The 25,203-nt window shown below is 29.2% G+C and overlaps 5 protein-coding genes across 6 annotated transcripts; 2 read left to right on the top strand and 3 right to left on the bottom strand.

Moving 5' to 3' along the window:
* Positions 1-4,777: 4,777 nt before the first annotated feature.
* On the bottom strand, positions 4,778-9,637 carry LOC105368753 (sorting nexin-29). 2 transcript variants are annotated; one of them, XM_011507853.1, is made up of 12 exons: positions 9,100-9,637; positions 7,725-7,987; positions 7,199-7,497; positions 6,984-7,109; positions 6,635-6,893; positions 6,425-6,554; positions 6,098-6,330; positions 5,772-5,987; positions 5,537-5,693; positions 5,290-5,430; positions 5,036-5,175; positions 4,778-4,962 (listed from the first exon to the last, which is right to left on the bottom strand). In XM_011507853.1, exons 2-12 carry the CDS (start codon positions 7,976-7,978, stop codon positions 4,878-4,880), a joined length of 2,040 nt encoding a protein of 679 aa, XP_011506155.1. In that variant the 5' UTR covers positions 7,979-7,987; positions 9,100-9,637; the 3' UTR covers positions 4,778-4,877. The 2 variants fall into 2 exon arrangements, with proteins under 2 accessions (XP_011506155.1, XP_011506154.1); XM_011507852.1 differs by having other exon boundaries at positions 9,104-9,637.
* Positions 9,638-11,206: 1,569 nt separating this feature from the next.
* Mrgn1 (Mahogunin ring finger 1) lies at positions 11,207-14,096 on the top strand. The gene is made up of 9 exons (XM_011507850.1): positions 11,207-11,487; positions 11,742-11,860; positions 11,933-12,195; positions 12,260-12,401; positions 12,462-12,665; positions 12,759-12,998; positions 13,131-13,291; positions 13,404-13,674; positions 13,755-14,096. The coding sequence occupies exons 1-9, from the start codon at positions 11,400-11,402 to the stop codon at positions 13,929-13,931; spliced, it is 1,665 nt and encodes a 554-aa protein (XP_011506152.1). The 5' UTR covers positions 11,207-11,399; the 3' UTR covers positions 13,932-14,096.
* A 1,070-nt stretch (positions 14,097-15,166) lies between these two features.
* Positions 15,167-16,484, bottom strand: RpL10 (ribosomal protein L10). The gene is made up of 4 exons (XM_011507849.1): positions 16,416-16,484; positions 16,237-16,265; positions 15,705-16,010; positions 15,167-15,525 (listed from the first exon to the last, which is right to left on the bottom strand). Exons 2-4 carry the CDS (start codon positions 16,257-16,259, stop codon positions 15,195-15,197), a joined length of 660 nt encoding a protein of 219 aa, XP_011506151.1. The 5' UTR covers positions 16,260-16,265; positions 16,416-16,484; the 3' UTR covers positions 15,167-15,194.
* Positions 16,485-18,284: 1,800 nt separating this feature from the next.
* On the top strand, positions 18,285-19,095 carry MED9 (mediator complex subunit 9). The gene is made up of 3 exons (XM_011507848.1): positions 18,285-18,474; positions 18,708-18,813; positions 18,893-19,095. The coding sequence occupies exons 1-3, from the start codon at positions 18,371-18,373 to the stop codon at positions 19,031-19,033; spliced, it is 351 nt and encodes a 116-aa protein (XP_011506150.1). The 5' UTR covers positions 18,285-18,370; the 3' UTR covers positions 19,034-19,095.
* A 755-nt stretch (positions 19,096-19,850) lies between these two features.
* Positions 19,851-23,218, bottom strand: GTPBP1 (GTP-binding protein 1). Its single transcript, XM_011507847.1, has 10 exons — positions 22,920-23,218; positions 22,727-22,838; positions 22,471-22,651; positions 21,900-22,078; positions 21,671-21,823; positions 21,346-21,595; positions 21,123-21,267; positions 20,731-21,049; positions 20,378-20,652; positions 19,851-20,071 (listed from the first exon to the last, which is right to left on the bottom strand). Exons 1-10 carry the CDS (start codon positions 23,019-23,021, stop codon positions 19,892-19,894), a joined length of 1,896 nt encoding a protein of 631 aa, XP_011506149.1. The 5' UTR covers positions 23,022-23,218; the 3' UTR covers positions 19,851-19,891.
* Between the last annotated feature and the right edge of the window lie 1,985 nt (positions 23,219-25,203).

Here is a 25,203-nt window from a genome sequence, read left to right as displayed (position 1 = left end):
CGTATGATTCGTCAGCATCACTATTACGAATTTTATCAACAAATTAAATTTTTTCATTACGCAAATATTATCGCGTGATTAGTGTTTAGCCTAACAAATAAAACTTGTTTATATTTGATTTTATATATTCATTACTTGCCAGTAATGACAAGACTTAATCTTTACGAGCTATTTATAATGCATGAGGAGTCGATTACACGATTATCAAACTACTATTTAATTAATAAGATTTTCCAGTCAATTTCTTAATTTACTTATAATTTTTGCACTTAAGATGTCAAAGCTTATTTATCTCTGCATTAAATGTAAATAATGTTTTTATAGCTATAAATTTCATATACTACCGGTTGATTTATAGCACTGAATGCAGATGTCAGAAAAGATTTAATTTACATCATAACCAAAAATTCTCTTACATAATTGTTTTTATTATGAATTATTTAATATCTTTAGATTGCTGCTTTAAAAAAAATCATGAAAACCCTTAAGCTATTAAATAATTCATAAAGATTGTTAATATTTTTGCTTAAAACAAGAGAAATCCTGAATAATAATTTTAAGTAAATATTATATTTGAATTGTGATTGTTAATAATTTTATTCTAACGTTTTCCGGATAAAAGCTTTCGAGGATCGGTAATTCATAAATCATTTTGCAGATGTAAATACTTTTATCTCTTTTTATCACTAGCTGTCAAATAGAACATTTGCAGATTCGTATTGAATTGATATCCTGTAATGTTAATGCCACACAAGCATGAAATTTTCTTTGTAATTTATTTTTACAAATTTTGTATATAATACAATTAAAGTATACAGTATGATTTACGATTAATCATAATTTTCAGAAATATGATAAATTGTCCGGTTTAAGACAATCAATTTATACGATTTAAAAACACATCATCATATTACAGAATATAATATTAACTTAATCATAAAAAAATACTTACCTGTACGTATTATTACAGACATGTATTGCAAAAAACATGCAAATTTTGAAATACAAAACCTTTAAACGTAGAACTTTTTAAATTTGTTATCTTTTAATTTATCTATATATGTATAGCATGTAATTATTTTTTTATTTATTAAATTTTTTTACATACCTTAAATTTCTCCACTTATTAAAAATACGTATGTATGTAAGTATAATTTTTTACAATTTGAACATACTCGGAAGTTGCTTTTGTAAAATTATTTTCAAAAATTAAATTCAATGTTAGTTAATAATGGGATTTAATTTTAAATAAATTTTTCACATTCAGATTAGAAAGTTATACTTCGGTGAACAGCAATTTTTACTTGAACTTGTTATTTTATCCGAACGTGTACTATATCATTTGCTTGTGTAAATAAAATAGTCATGAAAATAATAATGATGTAAAAAAGAATCTGCAATATGATAATTTAATAAAAAAGAATTTCTTCAAAATTGTCCATACTCAGTTTGAACGTATTAAACAAGATGCTTCTTTACAATAATTAATAAATTGGTTGTTAAATATATTGTTCGATAAATTGAAATTTACGCATACTTTTAAAGAAATTTTTTTATAACTTCCCCATACCAGGATAATTTAATAAACACAATTTATATTAAAAAGAAATTTTATATTGTCATTTGCAGGTACAGTTGAAATTATTATTCTTTAAAAATTAATATGTAACATAAATAAAAAAATTATTAATAATTATGATAAGATACAAATTTCTAAATATATGGATAAATATATCATAACGTATGATTGTAATTGCCTATCGATTAATTATAATTAGGATCAATATATATATAAACGATTACATCATAAGTACAAATAGGAAGTACATTGAACATACTTTTATCAATTTTAAACAAAAGCCTTACTCATTACCAAAATCATCATCATTTACAATTTAAATGTATATATATATATATATATATATATTTATTTATTTTATATTTTGTACAATAAAATAAAAACAAATTCATATATATTTAATAATTTTATGCCTTGAATACTATAATTTATAATTCACAATCATTTGTATTTGATATTTAAAAATATATTAATTAAGGTAAAATTATTCCTAAAATAAACGATAAAAATTGTTCTATAAATAAATAAATATTATACAAAAGTACATTTTTTATTATTGTTCTAGGATTCAAAGTCTTCAACATATTGAACACAGCTAACTCTAAGTTTATTTTTAAACAAACTTAATCTCAGATATTACTAAAATATTAATTGATTCAATACGTATTGTTTTTAATATTATCATTATAAACTTTTATATATGTAATTCTATAATAGTACTTCTTAAAAACAAGCACCTCCCTTTTAATTTCCAATTTTTTTTTTATGATAAAATATTTTCCGAATGATTCATACATTTTAAGCTTTTTTTTTTAATAACACATTTGTAATAATTTTAATAAAAAGAGATGGAATATTTAAAAATAATATTATGTATATACATATATACATATATATATATATATATATGCGAAATTAAGATTCAAGTAATTTTGTACTTTTTTAAGGAAAATTTGCCAGACTAAATAATTAATAATTAACTATTAAAACGTCGGAAATCCATACCATTACCATCGCTAAATCACTAAATAAAAAAAATAAGCAGTGAACACCTTAGGTGATTTTTTCTGCTACTTTAACTAATTATATATATATTTAATGAATTACTACCATTTAAAAATAAATTTTTGTACTTTCTGTTTTCTGATACTCCATATTAAACAAATTGTTAAAATAATGACATTAACAGAGTTCATCGACTCTCATTCACAATAGTATTCTTATTTCATTTGCTAGATTAACAAAATAAAATAAATTATAGTTATATTGAATTTTATAAAGCGTTTATAATATTTGACTAAATCGAAATTTATGCAAAATTTTAACAAAATATGATTTGCTATAAACAAGAAATACAACTTCAAGAAAATTGATTTGTTTGCACATGACAATCAACATTATAAATTAACTGTTAATCAGCATTATATTCATATAAAATATGCTCTGTGTGTGTGTGTGTGTGTGTGTGTGTGTGTGTGTGTGTATATATATATATATATATATATGGATACATATTATCTTAATTTAATATTCAGTTCAGGTAAAATATTTTATTAAACTGATAGTGCATTACATGTCATCGTATAATGTTCCATCATACTTAGTAGAAACTTTAAGCTGTAACACAGATTTAGTAGTTAAAACTCATTTAAAATAAAGTGTTAAAATTAAAGTCATTATATAATAAAATTAGAAAGTCATAAATAGGAAGCGTTGTTATTTTGGATATTGTATATAAAAAGATTTTCATTGTTATTTCGTTTATATCGGTATCTCAATAATAAAGGATAGAGTTGAAAAATTCATCGGATTTCTTTCACTTATTTATTAAAAATATTAAATGTTTTTCATTTACAATTCAATATTTAATAAAAGTCCAGCTTTTAATCATATATTTCTGTATTTTAACATTGTATATTTGAATGATTTTGAAACGTAGTTATAGTTATATTACATAGCCTATTATATTAAAAAATTAATATTCAAAAACTTTTAATATCTATTGTTGATCTACCTTTTTCTATTAAAATAATTATGATTAAAATTTTTTTAACAAATTATATACTTTAATATGAATTGTTATGTGTAAGTATATACCAGTATATAAATAAAGTTTGGATCGTTAAATAATAATATATTTAGTGCAAAAAGAAAATACAAAAAATTAATTTCATTGATATTTTTTTTTTTTTTAACTATAAAATGTTCATAACATAAATCGTACTATATATATTTTACTTCTGTAAATAATTTATTGTTTTTGAATAATTTGTAATAATATAAAATTTGTATAAATTCGTATCTTATTTCAAATTTTAACAAAAACTAATTGAATGAAAAATTTCATGTTATGAACATTAATTTTTGTTTAAATAATCATTAATATATAATATATTTTTATAAGGTGAATGGAAGACTTAAATTAATATTAAATTATTGTTTTAAAGTTTCTAATTATACGAACATATATATTACTTTGATATATTGAATCTCTGTAATTGACTTCTACTCGTGGAGTTATTTATCATGTAATATAAAGTTATATCAAATCTTTAAAAAGCAAACATTTTGTTATTTTACATTATTTTCTAGTGGTTTTCATATATTCTAAAAATTCTAAAAATATTCAGCTGCTTAATTCAGCAACTTAATAATGTATTTAATTGCTCTAGTAAAGTAAAACAATCCCTTTTGTGTGTGTGTGTGTGTGTGTGTGTGTGTGCGCGCGCGTGGCAGATAAAAGTATGCTTTATTAATGTTACTGTCATGATTTAATAATAAATAAAAATTTTAAAATATTGTATAGTATATTTTCAATACAATCAAACGAATAAATGAAAAAGAGGTTATATTTATCGTCCTATATAAAAGTCCAGCTTTTAATAGTGCATTCTACATTTTAACATTATAAATTTTTATGTCCTTTAATATAGTTATATTTTAGTAATACTAGCGACAAATAACGTCGCGTACTTACACGTTGATCTATTCAAGGGAAATAAACAAATAATAATAATAATGAAATTAAAATTTATAATAATTAGTTTAATATATATTTATATTATCAATCATCGAGACAGTTTAAGTAAAAATATAAGTAAATATATCATTTTTTTAAATCGCTATCGACAGTATTTTTATTCCAGTTTGAATTATTATTTTTTTTGTTATTTTGTTTTTGTTGTTTTTTTGTTTGTTTTTGTTTATCTTCCTTGAAGGTAACGTTTACAGAAATATATACATTAAAAATATTTACCATGTTTTTTTTTTATATTTACAATTTGCTTAGAAATAAAACTTATAAACCCATATACTGCGGTGAGGATGAATATGTATTTCTATTAGAGTTATTTCTTTCAGATTCTTCGTTGTTTGGAAAATCACTGTTAAAAATAAAGATAAATATAATATTTTAATATTGCAAATTGTCTTGTGAGTTATAATAATTATTCTTACCCAAAGAAAGGCATCAATGCAATAAGAGTTTGCTTGCTTGGGTGAGATGAAAATGCAAGTGAGCAATGAGAAAGTCTATTAACGATTCGTCTTAACCATTGCTGTAACTTTTGCCTTCTTTCTTCCACAAATTTTGCGTCCTTTACAATATAATTTATTATTGACACACGCATAAACACACGCCCGCAAACACAAATACGTCTACTACAAGACTAAACTTATGAAAACATTATAAACAAAATATTATAAATTACCTTATTGCCAATAGATTTCTTAGGGGGGAATTCAAAAGATGTAACAATAGTATCGTGCTTTTTTAAATCTCTATAGAGCAAATGGAATTGTGCGTATCTTCTATATATGTTCCATTCGGTATCCCTAATACGAATATATATCTATGGAAATTAAAATAATATATAGTAGCGACCAAGCTATAATTATTATAATGTGTAAAAAAAAATAAATAAATAAAATAAAACTGAAAATCATGATTTAGTTTACTTGATAAACGTGATGAATATCGGACGGTTGGCCGGTAAGAAATGCAGAAGGTACCCATATATGTATTAAGCAGGGAGCTTCAGAAGGCATATTATCTTCGTTTATTGGACCTCGAAGGCATTCCAATTCCGCTCGAAGTAATTTAACTAATTTGTCCCTTTTAAATAATCAAGTAAATACAATTAGAATTAAACGAATGCCAAATATTAGATCGAATGTTTAAATCGTAACGCACTTATTGGTCAGCTGTATAGTTAACCTGGCATTAAATTCCATTAGCTCCGCATGCATTTCAGCTACTTGAACTAATTTACTTTGATATTCTTGGGATTCTTTGTGGTAATCTAAAGACGAATCCTCATCTGTAACATTATTTGCATCCGAATCCTTCCTAAGCATTTGCACTGCGGTTACATACTTTCGCAACTGTTGCCTTAATAATTCATTTTCCCTAAAGAAAGCAATGCACAGATCGTTACAACGGATCATAATTATTAATGGCCAGTAGCAATTTAGGGGCAAAAATTAAAACCCATGTGAATTGGTACCATAGCGAAATACCTATTAAGTGTTTGAATTTGTAGCTCATGTTTTTCAAGGTAATTTTGATGTTGCCTTTGAAAACGGGCCAGCTGATGCTTACTCGTAATAGCATCCTCGCGCGTCTGTTCTAAAACTTCATTTAGAGCTAAAAGTCTTGCGCGTAAACCTTCCACGTCCAGTGTATCCACTTCGGCGTGCGTATCGACGAGTGGTTCGGTTGCCTCAACCGCTGCCTCGGTTGTCTCATAATTCTAAAAATTCACGTAATTTACACGTTTCATTTTACAATTTAATTATGTAAATCAATAATTTTTACAACACTTTATTTATACGTTCCGTACTTACGTCTATATAACTTGCTAAATTAACTAACGTATCATCGAGAACACTGTCTAATGGTGACACTGGTACTAAGCCGCCCATATTTTCATTGTCGGTGAGTGGAGTTAAAAGCCTCTCTTCTTCAAACGTCTCTCTGAAAAGCAGAAATCGACGAGCTAATTATAACTAATTGGCAGCAATTGATTTAACGACGATTTTGAATTTTAATAAAACCTCTCGTCCCAATTAATGGGCTGCACGTCCAGAACTACATCGTTAGACCCTGAATGCTGCTGTAATCGGGATGAAGGCAAACAAGGTGACACCGGTGAGGTTTCTTTGGTTGAAGTTGCACTTGGTGAATTGAGACATGTTGGCGGTGCACTGAACGACACCGAGCTACTTGCCACTTCATTATCAATCTCATCGTCGTCGAAGGATATGATGTGCGTTTGCACTTTCTTCCGTGGCTTTAAACTCGTCATAGAGGGATCTGTAATGAAGTCGTCATAACGAACAAGGCAAATTCACTTACGACCTACAATTGCAGAATATAGGCACGCGTAACAATTAATATATTAACCTGGCAGAGCCGCTGTAATTATTGGTTCGAAATGGGAATTTTTACAGCGCGCTATTTTATTCTCTTCCAACGTGTAATTGAGTTCCTCGTTATCTATTCTAATGGCGAAAAGTATAGTGGTGAGACCTAGACGACGGCAAATGACAGCAAATGATAAATTATTAATATGGGCGAGATTATTAATAATTAGGTGAGAGAGCAACGGCAACGCCTACCGGCAGCGACGTTCGGCAGCATGGAAGACTTCTCTTGATCAACGAGAAATGCCCAATTTTCGTAATAAGGTTGAACAGCCTCTGGACTAACGATCGCGTGCAGATGTCGTTCAAGAGAGCGCTCGTTCAGGGCTGCACGGAGCCACGCCCGACCTCGGCCCTGATCCGTGTGCACCTTCCTCAGCACGCTGAAGCGCTCCTGCTCGTGCCAAGTCAACTGCTCGCGAATGCACGGCCAAAACGCCTCGGACTCCGGGCTTCGCAGGTAGCCCCCGGACTTCACCAGCTCCGAAACCTGCCTGATATTTTCAATTATTATAACAAATGCTTTGACATGCTTTGACATGCTTTGACATGCTTTGACATGCTTTGACATGCTCAGAAAGGCTTTAAAATTCTTAGAATGCGACGTGAATTGTCAGTGTTACGCTGTGTGCCAGTGATATTTACTGTTGGCTCGTCGTTGTGTCATTGAAAATTCATTCGCAATGGTCAGTTGTGTAAAGAATTTAAGCCCATAGTATACCTAAGAGTCGAGTTCAGTTTATCGGTGCAGCTGATCTTCAAGCCGTGAGTGAAAATCTGTTCAAATGCATTGCAGAGATGAGTGACACATGCGTCTGAGTCGGTTGCCAGCTCTGCTTTGCCGCCAAATCTAATGTGACACTGTTTTGCGGTCGATAACAAGTCTTGCTGAAGTTTGAGCCTACTAGCTGCATGATCGACGACGTGCGGATTATCACTGATACTGTGCGTGCCAGGCACTATAGCCGACATCATTCGCAGAGCCTGAAAGAGCAATTGCTTTATTTCTCATATTATCTCATAGTAGTAGTAGTTTAGCATATCAAAAGATTACAGTGCTTGAAAATGCTTTTATCATTGGCTACAAACATTTGTGGATAACGAGCGTTCGTACCGACAAGTGCCTCTACTACCATATCTAATATAATCTGTAATTAATATTCATTAACGATGCAAAGATAAGAACGTATCAAGATAATGGAAATAGTACGGAAGAATTTAATTTACATTAATGCAATAGTACAAATTATCATCAAATATATAAATGCTAATATTATCAATATAATAAAATTAAATGACAATAATTATCAACGATAATTTCCATTATTAGAAAAATTGATAACGTCATTTGAATATAACAATAATACATACTTTCGTCGTTTCAAGCAAATTTTAAATATTGAAAGACATAATTAATTACCTATATCCTTTCTTAGATCAACAAATTTTCAATTATAAGTTCATTAACTGTATGCACAATACTTTTGAACAATATACGTAAACACCAGTGAATGCATACAAAACAATGCATCCAGATAATTAGGATAACATTATTTACTATTGTCCCTGTATTTTAATATTAATATAAAGATGAATTAAGTGGTCATAAACTTTGACTATACACAAATACGAATATAAATTTCCACTGTTTCGATTTTAAAATTAATTCATGTCAAAAAAAAAACTTAATATTTACATTCAATACAGGTTATATCAGGCTCATAATTTATCAATCGTGAGAACTTGATATTTAAACTCGGATATCACCATTTTGATAAATATTATCATATCAGGGGCATAAAAAAAAAAGAAGAAAAAAATTTTTAAAAATGAGACAAAAAAACAGTATAAAAAAAATAATAGACTAAATTAAACAAATGACTCGGTGCGTATAGTAGAAATAAAATCAATCAACGACAGCATTAGATAAATAAAAGGAAACAAAGCGTTTGTCGAAATGACGATAAGGGTTACGGGACAGTGGTCAGGGGGACAAGGGGCGGGGGAGGGAACTGCCTAGATCGTAGAAAATGTACGGAAGCGGGCGCATCAAAATCGAAAATAATTATTAAAATAGAGACCAAAAATAACATTACCAACCATCGAGCCAGTCTGGCGTGTGCTGCCTTTGTATACAAAAAAGTATCAAGAGCGAATAGAAGATAGACGGAATATGAACGTTGAAGAGCTCGGAGACAGTAATTGACTGGATCCGATTAAACTGAGACACAAAGAGAGGAAGTAAACGGGAATAATGATATTCTTATTGGCCTCCGAAGCCCTGTTGTCTCTACTTTAATTACGGGAGGAGCAACATTTTCGTCGTCTCACCGTGACGATGTCCCTAAGCAATCACCTCGGCCCGTTTGTTCTCTCTCGAACTCTCGTCGCTCGCTAGAAAATACAATTTTCATCGCGCACTCACTCAAGACTCGATTGTAGCGAAATTCTAATCAGTTCTGCGACTCGTCGTTACATACGACTTACGACTTTACGATTAAAATGACAAAACACCACCGTAAAAGTTTCACTCTTTAATGAAACAACGTTCCTTCAAACTCCGTTGTTCTATCTCCGACTGTCGCGTCTCATACGTCCGTCCCTCCACAATCGCTTTATTAGTCAACACTCGCCATTCCCTGTGCACTCTAACTCTCTCTCTCTCTCTCTCTCTCTCTCTCTCTCTCTCTCTATCTCTCACGATTGACTACTGTCGTGTAGTAGGGAGTGTTGTAGGGGACAACGGCAATACAATGCACAGATCGCCGATTCGGAACCATAGACTTATATAATAGACGCTGCCTTTGCGTTTCCCTTCTCGTTCAGTACGAAGAGCCAAGGTAGCGATATTTTAAAACAAAACAAACCAACAAATACAAAAATAACAAAAATTATTAGACTCTGTGCGTTTGAGCTTTGTGCTGACTGGTTGACATTTTGGTGCGAATTTTGAAATCAATGGCAATTGTAAGGCGTAGTACTCGATTGAACGATCCTCGATCCCATACGCATTTGCGTAGGAGAAAAAAAAATTACAATTACATTATTAATATATTCTCGGTGTGAATATGTTAATATTAATTTCGAATTTATATCCTTGTTTCGAGGTTCTTCTGATTTTTTGCCATTATTAATTACAATTACGTTCGTACCGATGTAGCCTGAAAGTGACGAGATCGAGAAGCAGACTTTCTCCGCCGAGCTATACGTACAATGTTTTTCTTCACGAATCTTAAATGATCGATTGTATTAAAATTATCCCGCCGATACTTCGCTAAACTCTAGTGGACAATTTTTAATTCTTAAAGTCTTAAAAAGTTATCGTTGAAAACTATTTTATAACTTCAATGCTTAAATATTACTGTGCTATTGTGAAAATGTACGATTTCTTTGCTGCCCTATTTAAAACGATTAATCCGCGTCAATTAGATATAGTGACACTATTATCGATAAAATTTGTAACAAACAATTTAATAATTAATTACATACTCGGGAATATTAATGATAAATAATTAGTATAGATATTTTAATATTTCCTTCGTTCCTTTCACATATTATCCCTCGACTTAATTTACAAACAAAAATACTGAATTACGGCTAGACTATAAATTTCTAATATCAAAATGCCTTACGTTACACATACTTGGGTATTTACAGTACTTATATTACTCATGACCGATAGACTAAAGTACAAATTATTACAATATTTATCAAGTAAAGGCTAAAATACATTTTTTTTTTACAAACAAACTATTTGTAGAAACTATTCTATTACTTTATCCGACTCGATATTTCACTAATTAAACCTCTCAGCATTATTGTCATATCGTGAGAGTTTTTAGTTATATTTCAGCACGCGGGATGGCGCAATCATCTGTAGCTACTAGGCTGTGATGAATACAATTGGTCGAGTATTCAAGTTAGAATATTTGCGTAAAATGTACTCTTACTTTATGTTGAATACATTTGGAATTAGCGTTTCAATCCTTTGAGGCTCTATTGTCATTTTTCTCGAATACACGAACGCGCGCACTCACACAAACACACAGAGAGACAGCAGACTCATGCACGCATATGAGCAGGCACACACACACCCACACCCATACCCACACCCACACCCGCACCCACACCCGCACCAATAAATATAAATATTTATTACTATACTGTGTATAATTACTCTCATGAGTATTACTATCATTTGAATTAATAAAATTTTTAATATTTAATTAGAAAGTACAATAATCGCTATGTATTCTCTTAATTACCATCTAACCTTAATGCTAACACTGTGAAAACGAAGAGACAATTTTCTAGTGTAACTAAATGGTCAACAAAAAAAAGCTAAATTAATACAACAATATATAAGATTTTGTAAATATTTGTGGGTTCTAAAGGAATGGGATCATTAACCAGCCGACAGAATGCAGGCGTCGAAGAAGTTGATATTGTCTCAAATCACGCATACAAGTATCCCCCTCGATCTGGTAAACATTTCCTTTAATTATTAAATGTCCATTTTGTGGCAGGCAAATTAATAATAAAAATCTTCAAATAAAATATTATCATACACGTATTTATTAAAAATTAAATTATATTTAATCATTATTTTATTGTTAAGTTAATAATTAATTGAAGTATAAAATTGCATATATTTTTTTATCCTTATAAAAGGATAGATAGATAGATAGATGCGTGTATATGTATATTATATATATTTTTTGTTTTCTCCTTATAAAAGGAGGATATTTTGGCAGTCATTTTATTATGGGTGGAGAGAGATTCGATACTCCTCAGCCAGAAGCTTATCTTTTTGGAGAGAATACAGACTTAAATTTCTTAGGGAGTCGCCCAACTCCGGTAAGTATTGAAGCCTAAGCCTAAGGCTTTGCTGTATTTAAATTAACTTTTGATATCAAATATTTCATTAAGTTTCCATATCCACCACCTCAAGCAAATGACCCAACTAAAACACTTAAAAGCCTAGTAAATATCAGAAAAGAGTCTCTACGTTTAGTTCGAAATGTTGAAAAATCTCCATCGACGCAACAAGTGAGTATGAAACAGTTTGGCGATGGAGATTCTGACAAGAAACCCATGAATTTTAATATTGAATTTACATTTGACTGCGACGTTAGATGTGCTATTACTATATATTATTTTTGTACAGAAGAGGTGACATCGAAAGGAGTAACGTAAGTCCGTGCAATTTGAATTTTATTTTAAAATGCATGAAAATTTAATCTAACTAATTTGTAGATATACACCGAGAGAACCATCAATGAATTCAGAAACGTATTACTATAAAAAAGGAGCTAATCAATTGTTCAGCCAAACGTCGCATATTTTTGATCCAACTCCATACAGCGAAGCGGAATTATCTTATAATACCGATCGTGAGGTATGCGCTTTTAGAATTTATTAATGCTTATCTATGTATTGTAAATGTTATTTTTTTTAGATTATTCCCATTGCTATTCATTGTGTAGCGGAAGAAGGTTCGGATGAACCCAAACAATCTCACACAACCATAGCTATACTTGAAAAACATTCTGACGGATCTTACGTATTAAAAGCGCTTAAACAAAAATTATACGTCGATGGGCTATGTTATTTACTCCAAGAAATATATGGCATTGAAAATAAAAATACAGAGAACTCCAAGGTAGATAAAATGAAGTGTAATATATATAAATGTATGTTCTATATTAATGTTAGTAATTCAATTAAAATTTTATTATTTTTTGCTAACTAACAGCAAGGTAGTGACGAAGACACAGAGGATAATGGAGCAGAGTGTGTTATCTGTATGTGCGATGTACGAGACACATTAATATTACCCTGCAGGCATTTGTGTCTATGCAACGGTTGTGCCGATTCATTGAGATATCAGGCTAATAATTGTCCAATTTGTCGAGCTCCGTTTAGAGCTTTACTTCAAATTAAAGCTTTGCAAAAAACAATTGGCTCTATGATAACTAATCCACCTTTGCCAGAGGTAATTTATTAATAATAGTAACGTTAACAGAAATAGTTATACTGATAATAGTAATATCGATAATAACTGTAATAAGTCTCATTTACACGACAATCGCTATAATTAAATTTTCTCACACGCATTTTATTTTAGGGTAGTTGTGAAAATATACCAGCAGGGTACGAAGCTGTCTCTTTGATCGAGGCCTTAAATGGTCCATATACCCCAAGGGCAACTGTACTTCCTCCAGAATCTCCTGATACGCCTGATACAGATACCACAAGCGCCACACAAGCTGCTGAAGTGCTTAATAGGTTAGTAACGGATATTACCATATCACTGAGAAATTACATGCAACTTAATTATTGTTAATTAACTTATAAATCATGAAATATCAATGTTATTTCCTGTACAAACGAATCGTAGATCTACAGAACGTACACCAATTTCAAAACAATCTTTACAAAAAGACTGTAACTCACTACCGAGAACCAGCACTACACCATGCCCGACTCCTGAATTTCGAATGTCTGTCCTGCTCGCTAAAGGAGAGAATTCAAACTCTCAGAAAGATCTTCATAATCGTTCCCCGTCAACAAGACTTAAATCATCTAATTATTCTCGAGAAAAATCAAATCTTAGAGCACGAGACGCTATAAGACTTGCTAATGATAAACAACCCGTATTACTGTACGAGGTCAGTAAATCTTTTTTATAATGAATTTATATTTTACAATTGCAAAATAAAATATATATGAAAAACAATATTGTTTGTAGGGTCAGAATCAAGATGAAGACAGCGAAGCTGAAAAATTATCGCCTCTTTTAGATGCTAAAAACAGCGCTGAAGCTTTAGATTCTCCAACTCATAGAATATGTGATATAGATATGGACGATGAATTAGCAAATGGTGAAAGTACTAATCAAGTCAACATGACATGTCATTCTCATTAGATTTAGTGTACATAAATTCGAGCTGGAAGATCTTTTTTATTGAAATTTTTATTGTAAATGACTTTTTGTATTTGTATTACTGTTGATGTTAGATAAATAATCAGCCATGTATTATAAATTGAATGTAGATATCAAATATAATGATCGTTTAGGGTGAATTTTTAATATATATGCATAATTGTATATTCTTTTTAATGTAATTATATAGAATATACTAAAAATTTTTAATTATTACATGTAAAATGTAATAATAAGTACTGAATAGATGAAATTAAGACGGATAGAATACAAAATCCATTATCTATTATCATATTCGATTAAATAATATATTGATTATCACATTACTTTTGTAGTATAAGATTTTTTTTATCTGTAACAAATAAAAGGCCTTCTTATTAAAAGTAACCAGTAGCTTAAATTTAAGAAAATATTTATACAATTATTTGTCGATTCTAGGCAATTTAATATAATTTACTATTATTAAATAAACATTAGTGCTTAATTATTAATATTTTAAATCGATTGTTTCCAGTTTAATTAATATAATATGCTTTATATACAAAATTTATTATAAATTTCAGTTTGACAACTAAATTTTTAATTTTATTATAATCAACATTCATAATAACAGTAATTTCATTTTTAAATTTTATTAATCCATTATTTGCAAAGTTAACAGATAATAAGAACAAATTACAAAAGTAGTATTTTAGGGCTATTATTTCTAAATAGCATTAGTGCTATTTACATACTATTTACATTTGCATAACACATTGGTATTTAAACAAAATACATCCTTATTCTCAAAACATTGTATGATGTAAATTATACATACAAAAGGGTATGTTTTTGTAGAATACAATTTGTGAAATAAAAAAAATCTCAAAGACGATTTAAATGTTTTTACAAAAATAATCAATGTTTCTATAATAAATATTTAAGTTTTTTAAACTGAATTGTATACAAAACATTAAATTTCCACTAATCTCTGTTAAATACTAATTTTTCAACAAAAGTACATTTCAATTCAATTACTCAATTATAATATACAGTTAAAAATATGATTTATTTACTCAGATCTCATTTAATAAGTTGATAAATCCATACAAACGAACTTTCTACATTTTCTTATATTTCGATAAATGATGATTTTCTAGAATGTTTTTTTATAGATAAATATGGAAATACGAACAAAATAATATTTAGTGAACTTAATAAAATTTTATTAAAACTGGAATACAGATTTTATCAGTTTCTTTATTATTAAGCTGTAGCCAATGTTTCTCTGAATTTTTTCCATTGATCAAGAGGTCCATGTTCCGGTAAATATTTAACGTTGCAACCATCAGGAGCTAACCGTCCAGCGAGTTTAAGAGATTCGTATACAGCACGGTCGTATTTTGTGAAACCCCACTTTTTAGAAACATAGATCTTTTGACGTCCAGGAAACTTGAATTTAGCACGTCGGAGAGCTTCGATAACTGCAGCTTTATGACGGTCAGATGATCTGATACTCATAATTGGCTGTCCAATATGTACACGCGCGACAGTTCCTTGGGGTTTACCAAAAGCACCTCGCATTCCAGTTTGAAGCCTAATAAATATTTTTAATTTTACAATAACAGCACAGAAAAATATACAGCAAAAAAAAAAAAAAAAAAAAAAAAATACATATATATATATATATATATATATAATATAGAACAAGAAAAAAATACTCAAATTATAATACAATTCATAATAAATGTTCAATATAAATTAAAATCAATGTACCTATCGGCTCCAGCACACGATAACATTTTGTTTATTCTAATGACATGGAAAGGATGAAGTCTCATTCGAATGTGAAACTGGTCCTTACCAGCATTCTTCACCATATATTTATTTGCACAAATACGACCTGCCTCAAGTGCTTCTGAACTAAGTTGTTCATATTCATCGGAAACAAGGTGTACGCAAAGAGGAAAATCTTCCACCGAAGCCTTCTTTTTTCCCAAATCAAAAATACGAATTTTCGGATCCGGTACACCACGACAGAAGCGAGACTTCGGATACGGTTTGTTTTTACAATATCTGTAACTGGAAATGAAACGGTATTGAAATCATTGAAATCAATCGATTGTCTCAACTTTGAACATCGACTCGGTGTATTATCAGTTACATAAATTAAAAAAACAAAAAAAAACAAAAAAATAATAAATAAATAAATAATAATAATAAATTTGTAAGAATGAAGTATAATAAAAAAATCTAACGGTAAATAAAAGTATTATTATCGTCTAGACACGAATGTGAAATCACTTACCATCTTGCAGGTCGACGACCCATTTTAACCTAAAACAATAAAATAATGCCACTAAATATAAAATATAATTAAATGCATAATCCTTAAAAGCAACTAATACAATTAAATAAGCTCAATATTTAAATTAAAGTAAGATGCTTAAAAAATAATTGGAATCAAATCCAACATATTCAACTTACGGGCTCGTGTAACCTCTACAAAGCAGAAAGGCATAGAAAATCACCGACCGAAGAGTCGTAACGAATAGCGAATTACAACGTGCGCATTGCGCAATAAAACCAGAACTCATTGGCTTTCACCTACAAAACAGTCAATTGCAAAAGCAAAGTTGGAAAAAGTCATAACTTGGTCGAACGAAATAATATTTCTATCTATTTACCACTGCTGCTTCTATATATTAAAACAACTATAACAAATGTAAGGAAATAATTATTTAACTAAACTTTGAATATAATTTTGAATAAAATAATGTGATACGAATAAGAAATTATCGTATAATTGCAACATAGACATATGATATTATTTAGCTTAATTATCCATTCATTCGAGAACGATTTTATTCGATTTCATTCTAACAAAAACTATGCAATTTTATTTATTAGTGCATTATTTCCTAAGAATTATTTATATTTCAACGTACTTTTTACTTTTTTTTCTTGAATATTGACTTCCAAATCGATACAAAAGATACAAAATATACGTGTAACATTATTGAAATAATGCAAAAATCAATATTTTAAAATGTTTTCAAATGTCATCGATGGATATTAGCTATTCTACATTTAATGATTACGACAAATAATAATTATTAACTCCTAAGCTGTATTATGCAACAATCAATATTTATCAATATCAATATGATAATTATTAATCTTGAGAAGTGAATATAAAATTCAGAATATTCGTATTAACACAATAATCGTATTATTTTATAATTTTTTTTAAGCGATGATAATTTTAACAGGATATTTACAAACAAAATTTTTTAATTATAACAGAATATAATTATTTACAAATTATAAATTGCTGAGACCGTCTGATTCATACGATAAATACAAAGTTTGCCAAACTTATTTGCGTTCAAAATGAGCCAACGTATTTTCAAATCACATCCAAGTGCCAAAGTTTTTCATTTGAATCATTCACGTTTTTCATCATCTTTATTTTTCCTGCTCAACAGTATACACAAAATTACTTATTGCTAAATCAAATTATACATTGTTCATTAAAATTCAGCCTTTTTCAACTTCAATTATTATACATTCAGTAGTTATAAATAGGGGGAAAAAAATAATATGCGATTAGGAAATCCAAATTTTAATACATCGACGAAATGCGGGTTATACGGAAAATCAGTTTACGTAAATTTAATGATTGTAATTACATTTTATGAAAATTGTTTATGCACTTATACGAACAGTTTTTAACAATGGTATTGATTATATAATAGAAGAATATTTCTCATAATTACATGAATAAGCTAAAAAAAACTTTCAACTTCAATAAACCTTTTGAAGCACTTGAATTAAAAAAATTATTTTATTTATATGCGACGTTCTTTACCTAATGGTCATCTTGTATTGGTTTTCTACTATTTTTATAGAAATGTAAGTCAAGAAATATCTTCCTACTGACTGTATACACGCGCGCGCTTGCTTACGCATTCATATATATATATATATGCATATTAATCTCCAAGGTTCGAAATTAAGCTCAACCTATTTACGTTCTAGGTGCTTTATTTATCATTTACTTTGCAACAAATTTTTTTACCGTTGCAACACAACTTTTTTATAATTCTTGTATGCTACTTTAATAGCATACGCAAGTTGCCGCGAATAGAAAAATATTTTCATCATATATAATTTCAATGCATTATTGCTCACTAAAATTTGAGATTTCCAGCTACCATTGAAAATAAGTGGGAAATTTGCTTTTTGCTTATTCACTCTATGTCTCCTTTATAATATCGATGGACATTTAATACCAAAATTGAAAGGAAAATATGGAAATTTTTAAGAATTAGGAATAAGAGTAGAGATACGAGTAAATCAGTTGTAAGTGAAGTTATAAAAGTGTCATTTTTGTGGGAAAATGATGAAGTTCGTGAAAAAACTTTTAAATTAGTGTTATAATGGAGGTAGTAGAATTGAGTGAAGAATCCGCAGTGAATACTCAGTTTACGGTAGCTGATTTAGAGATTGAAATTCTTCCAATTATTTATGAAATTATTCGAAGGTTCGCGAACTTTAATAATATAACCTAAATAAATTTAAAAATTACCCTTTAATGTGCATATATATAAATATATTTAATATATACCGAAATACTTAAACATTGTATCTTTGTGTATTTATACGAAAATTAACTGACATATTTTCGCATTGTTCGACTAAATATTATTAATAATTTATAATATTATATTACGTATAGTTTATCGTGTTTTAAGTAATTATATATTGTCTTTATAGTGTTGAAAAAGATCCACACGATACTTCACAAAAAGCAAAGGAATCACAAGATACGAGTCAGAAAATTTTGGAGTTACAAAAAAAACTAGATTCTGCCAGAGCTCAGGTTGTATATATTTTGTTGTCTATATTTATAAATTGAGCAAAACCATTGATTTATTTATTATACCTGAATATTATTATAGATTAAAAGATTACCAGGAATTGAGTACAGCAAAGAAGAGCAATTGCAAAAATTAGAAATACTTCGCAAGCAATTAAGATTGAAAAGGGAGCTTCTTCATAAGTATCGTAATATGTGTACATTTGACGTACCAAAGGTTTAAACAAAAAAAATAATCAAATATTAATTGGTACCATGGTTTTTAGAATAATTTATCAATATTTGATAAGAAATGATAGATTAGTCACTAAGTTAGCTGATTCAAAGCCAGTAAGACAAGTAGCGCGATGGGTAGTATATTTTTTTATTCGATCAAATGCTTTTGATAAATTGATAAAATTTAAACAAGGATTGAAAGGAATTCAGAATCAAGATAAAACGAAATCATCAAAATAATACTTTAATTAAGTGTATAATAAAACAAAAAATATGTACAAAAATGAAAAATATTTAAATAGAGCAATAACATGTTAGGTTTAAACCTTAATAAATTTAAAACAATAAAATATCACTGCAATGTTTTACGAAAAAACTTACACTTAAAAAACAAAATTGTAATATCATTTTCTCTAATTTTCTAGATATTGATCAGTAAAAAAAATATTATCTACTTTCTATATTACCACACCTTCATTTGTTAAGAAAAAAAACATGTTTTTATGAAAATATAAACTATGAGTTATGTAAATAAGTAAATTATTTATTAAAACTTTAAATTTACCCATATTAGTCAAATTTTTACATTATAATATCGAGAACTATTTTTTTTTTTTTTTTTTTTTTTTTTTTTTTTTTTTTAATTAAAAAATATAGCATTTATGCATTTATATTTTGTTTGGAAGAAGATTATAAAAGTATCGTTTGATATCGTAAGAAATTTTATAACAAATTTGATATCAATATTTTTCGAGAAAGAAATTGTCAAAAAAATTTTCAAAATTCACAATATTGAGATTCTTAAAGTAATTATGGTTGCAATATATGTATATATTTAAAAATAATCTTTTTCTTTTCATTTTTTTTATACATTTGCAGGAGGATTTTGTTCCGAAAGTGGTTGAACTATATTACCAATGTTATTTTGTACCCATCCCTTTCTTGTTCGACCTTTTTTAATAGTATTTGTAGATAATTTTTGAGGTGTATTTTCACGTTTGGCAGTCTGAGTGTCATTACTGTTTTTTGCATCATCTTCCAAAACCTAAAAGTTAATGATTATCCCTTGAGACTTATTAATTTTAAGACTAATTAATTAAAAAGATATTCTAATTTCAATAAACAGCATAGTTACTGTTCTTTGCTCATTGAAAAATGAATTACTTAGATGGACTAGTTTTTTTTTTTCCTTTACTGCACTATAATATTACTGTTTAATTTTGGTAAATTTCGTCATTTACAACTCAAAAGTACATATAAGGATAATTAATTCAATAACATATTGAGGATCTTTGATACATATCGAATTAAAGTAATATTTAAATTAAATATAATAATAACTTAATATTACTTGTGAATTTGTATTTTGTCGATTTTGTTGAGATTTGTTTGGTTTGCTTCCCCTTGCAGTGTTGTTTATACTACTTGATCCTGATTGTGGTATTAATTGTAGAACGTTGCCAACTGCTTTAGTTCGTCCTTCTCTAAAGACCATACGTTGTCCAGGCTTTATGTATTCCGGATGTTTTATAAATCTAAAATGCACTAAAGCTTTGTCTCCCGTTCGTAGACAATCTTGAGACATTGATAAAATTGAGGCTGTTTGTCGAATACTACCACAATGAACTGAAAACATTTTTTATTTTTAATTATAATTGATTTACAGTCATTATACAATTTTATCCAATATATTTTGAAAGTTACCCATTGCTTGATATCGAGAACTAATAGTCGTTGGGTGGTGCAGGACCAATATTTCCCCTTTAAATTCCCAACAAGCTTGTGGATTTAAAGTGGGCGATACCATTACCATTCCTTTTCGAATTTGTGACCTTTTGATTTTTTTTAAAGCGAAACTAGCCGTTTGTCCACCCCTTACTTCATGAACTGGCATTCTTTTTCTGTGAATGCTTTTGATAACTATTTGCTGGAAGTGCCCAAGAGGATCTGGTCCAAGAAGTAATATGTCATTCAGGCGTATAACACCTTTAAGTGTCGTACCAGAAACAACCGTCCCTACCCCCTGTGATTGATAAATGCCATTTCAATCGTTTGGCAAAAATTTATAAATCCTTTTTAATGTCATTTTTACTTACAGGAACGGAATATGTATCATCAATTTGAAATTCTGTAGGCTCATTATCATGACTAGTAATACGTGCAGTTAATAAATTTAGGAACATTTTCAAAAGATGCAGATTTTCTCCATTTACATTCGACACTTGAAAGATGGGACATAGCCTATACAAAATAATATATACATTAGTAATTGGACTTTAAATAAAAGATTGCCAAGAATTGCACTTTTTTCAAATTTACCTCTCTGAAACAAAATTAGTAGCACTGACTACAACATCATCCGATGTCTTTACAGTAACCGGAACTTTTCTACATCCAGGAGATTTTAAAATTCTAATCAATAATCGCAAATTTTCCTGCAACACGTTCGGTGGACACATATCGATTTTCGTCACTACCACGAAAACTGGTACTGATAAAGCTAAAGCTAATCCCAAATGCTCCTTAGTCATGCCTACAATACCTGCATTAGCACCGACCATAAGCATACCTGAAGTAAAAATATATAAATATCGACTGGATAATTAATAATTATAAATTAGAACAATATAATTAAGTTACTAACCAAAATCTGGCGCATGCCCGGTCATTCCAAATACCGTCGTTTTTAAATATCTTTCATGACCAGCCAGATCGATAAAAGTAATTACTTTGGATGATTTTTCACAAATTTTTACCCAATCTAAAGAGCCATGTTCTGGTTTATTGACAACATTCCCTATTAATGAATATTTATAAATTAATTTTGAGTAGAATAATAGCATTGTATTGTTAAGATAATCAATCACACATACCAACGCTGTCGAAACCAAGTATGTCATTTCCTACTGAACTAGTTCTACCAGTTTCAGCTTCATGTTTATGACGAAATAATTTTTGACGTGCTAATCCTCGTCCATTATCTAATTCTCCGTGAGTTAACACACCAAGCAATGTTGATTTTCCAGCATCTACATTACCAACTACAGCAACCCTAGTTTAAACATTATTTTTTATAGCACATATATAATAATATGTGCTCAATGATTTTTTGTTATATAAACTACATTTATTAAAACGTAAAAATAAAACGTTTTAATTCAAATAGCTAAGCAACATATAATAATTGAACTATATTTGCAATATAAATTTGAAAGCATTATAATCAATACTGTTGATTTAACGGATACTTAAATAAAAATTAATAATTTTAAAGATGAGATTATTCCTTAAAATATTACATCTAATAAAATTATTGAAGTGATTATTGAAGAAATAATTGTCGAAGGAAAAGTATCAGCACTTAACTTTAATGCATCCAAAATATTTAAAAATTTAATTAAAAAAAAACAAAATATCAACAAGCCTCGATGTGTTAATACACACCTGATTTCTAGGAAATCTTGTTGATCAAGACGTTTACGAACCAAATATTGTCCCGTTAATTTATGATCTACTTTATTCTGCCTTAATAAAACACAATCTGCTTCTAAGGTTGCAGCAAGCGATTGAAGCGTAGCCACAGATGCCTCATACTCGTCAATTTTCAATCCTTCTTCGGAACCATCTATTTTTACATATATAAATTTTAAATTCAGTTTTATATAATTATCTATCATTATGTATACAAAACAAAATTTACCTTCACCAATTCCAATATCAAAAATAGTTTCACTACCTCCATTTTTAATTCGTTCTTTAAGCTTTTGTAAAAGTAATTCGTATTGATCTGCAGATGGACTAACTAATATATCCTATTAATTATAATAGATAGTTTATTAGAATATTCATAAGATGATAAATAATATAAAGATGTATAAAAAGAATTTAGTAACTTTTCTACGAATACTAGAATAATCAATTGTTGGTGCAATTGTTTCTTTTTCAAGGGCTTGTGCCATTGTCAAGGGCAAAAATGCCGTTGTCGATGTAGACATCTTGATACAAATGTACTATATATAAAATCAAATACTTTATCGCTGTAAAGCTTTATTAAGTATGTTTTAAACAATACTTTCTATTGGCATACGTGCTCTCCAAAATTTAAATCCAATATGATTTTTATGAAAAACTCTTACTGGAATGAGCATTACTATAGTCGATGAAAATATCCAGGAGATTTACTTAAAAATACTGAATAATAAATTCAGTAAGTATCTGCAACATAAAATGTATAATATTATGGTGATTCAGTTTAATCAGTTTGATCAGTTTAATGCATTCTGCATGCATACACAAACGCGCACACAAACGGACACACACGTATATGCGCAAGTGCATACATATGCTGTGCTACCAAACTTTTTCTATAATTTTAGCTATGACTATGTACATAAAATTCATTTATTTTTAACACAAGTAATTTATAGAATAAACCATAACATAAATACGTATTGATGTATGTGTTTATAAAATTATACGATTATTATATATTATTTTGCATTATAATATTCTTTAAGTTATTTTCGATAAAATTAAAAGAATTAAAAATGTAAAGCAATAATGAAAAATAAAATATAGAAAAGTTATAATATCGTAGGCCAGTATCCAACAATTAATCGAATATAAAATTAGACATAGAACTTTCACTTTGGTAAATAAAAACTAAAATTGTGTTAAATTCACATTAGGAAATGAAAGTATTATTTAGTTTAACAAAAAATAATATTTAAACACTGGTAAAATAATTCTGAAATTATTGATTATAATGTAATTGTGTAACTGAACTTTATTGATACAACTGTCGAGTGTATGAAGAAAATCAACCATATGCGCGTTCAAATTGCTACTGAACGAAAACTTGAGCCAATAAAAGAAAATATCCGTCATGTCCAACTCTCCCTCTCCCTCTCTCTCTCTCTCTCTCTCTCTCTCTCTCTCTTTATCTGTCGCACACGCACTCTCACTCTCCCTCTCTCCAACAATATTACAAGTGCAAAAATACAGTGTTGGGTCATTTGACGAAAGAAAATACGAAAATAAATAAATGCGCAAAAGCGAATGTAAATGTGAGTTCAGTGTCGTCAGCTACGCACATGCTGATGAGCACCTGGAACGATTCCATTTTTTCACGTCAATACTCAAGTTTTAAATACGTAACATATTCACTATGTATAGTTTGAGAAACAGCTGTGACAACGCACAGTTATTCAAGCGATTTAGCACATTTGTAACAATAAAGCCATAACGTTACTTTTCCTTACGGTTGGCAATGTAATGATTTAAAGGAATCGGTAAGCCTTACACATTCGTGACTGGACGAAGGATAAAAATGTTTGTAAATATTAGCCGATGTCATCTACATCAAGAGATGGCTGCAGTGGCTGATTGGAACGCAGTGGAACTGAAATGACAATTGCAATGTGCCGCGGGTTGTTTTGGAAAATCGAAACTTAGAAATCGCAATGCACTCGCGTAGCGAAACGCAGATCACCGTGCATCGATAAGATGCACACGTGCATGCACATGCGCATGCACATACACATACACATGTCTCATTATATACCGTCCCCTATTGCCCTTAATTCTTCTTATCCATTCGATTAAAAAGATGCAACGGCTATTGGTGAAAAGTGTGATTAACTAGCGATTAAGCTCGGGGCATCAAAGGCGTGAAATTAATATTGCGAATGAATAGGTCGTGAAAGAAGTGAACGAGATTATTGGTAAATTTGAGAATTGTCTTTGTCAATGATCTTGATTGGAGATATTTCCGAATTTGGTAATATCACATATCACACTTTTAACATCCAGGTCCATTGAATCCTAGCTGATTCCTACTTCAAGCGATTATTTATCCTTTCGTTTCTTCAATTATAGACAGTTTAATTTAGCCGTCACAGTACTTTACTTTTTTTTCTGTATAAATAAATAACACGTTTTTCATTTATTTCGCCGACTACTTTAACACAACGATCGAATTTTATTACACAAACGCATGCAAAACGCCAACATGGTTTAACAAGAAAATACGACAATCGTAACAAATGAATAACCGGACTGTACTACGAAATTCAAAAGCGATTAAAGTGGGAAAAAAGCGAACCCTAAACGTCGCATACAAAATCAGAGTTACTTATAAAAATCATAAGTTATTAAAGAAAAAACTATGTTTAGGAT

The sequence above is a fragment of the Ceratosolen solmsi genome, unplaced genomic scaffold (genome assembly GCF_000503995.2).
Source record: "Ceratosolen solmsi marchali unplaced genomic scaffold, CerSol_1.0 scaffold1, whole genome shotgun sequence".
In the NCBI taxonomy this organism is placed as follows: Eukaryota; Metazoa; Arthropoda; class Insecta; order Hymenoptera; family Agaonidae; genus Ceratosolen; species Ceratosolen solmsi.
The sequence above is the reverse complement of the archived record's forward strand: the minus strand, read 5'-3'. Positions and strand labels throughout refer to the sequence as shown.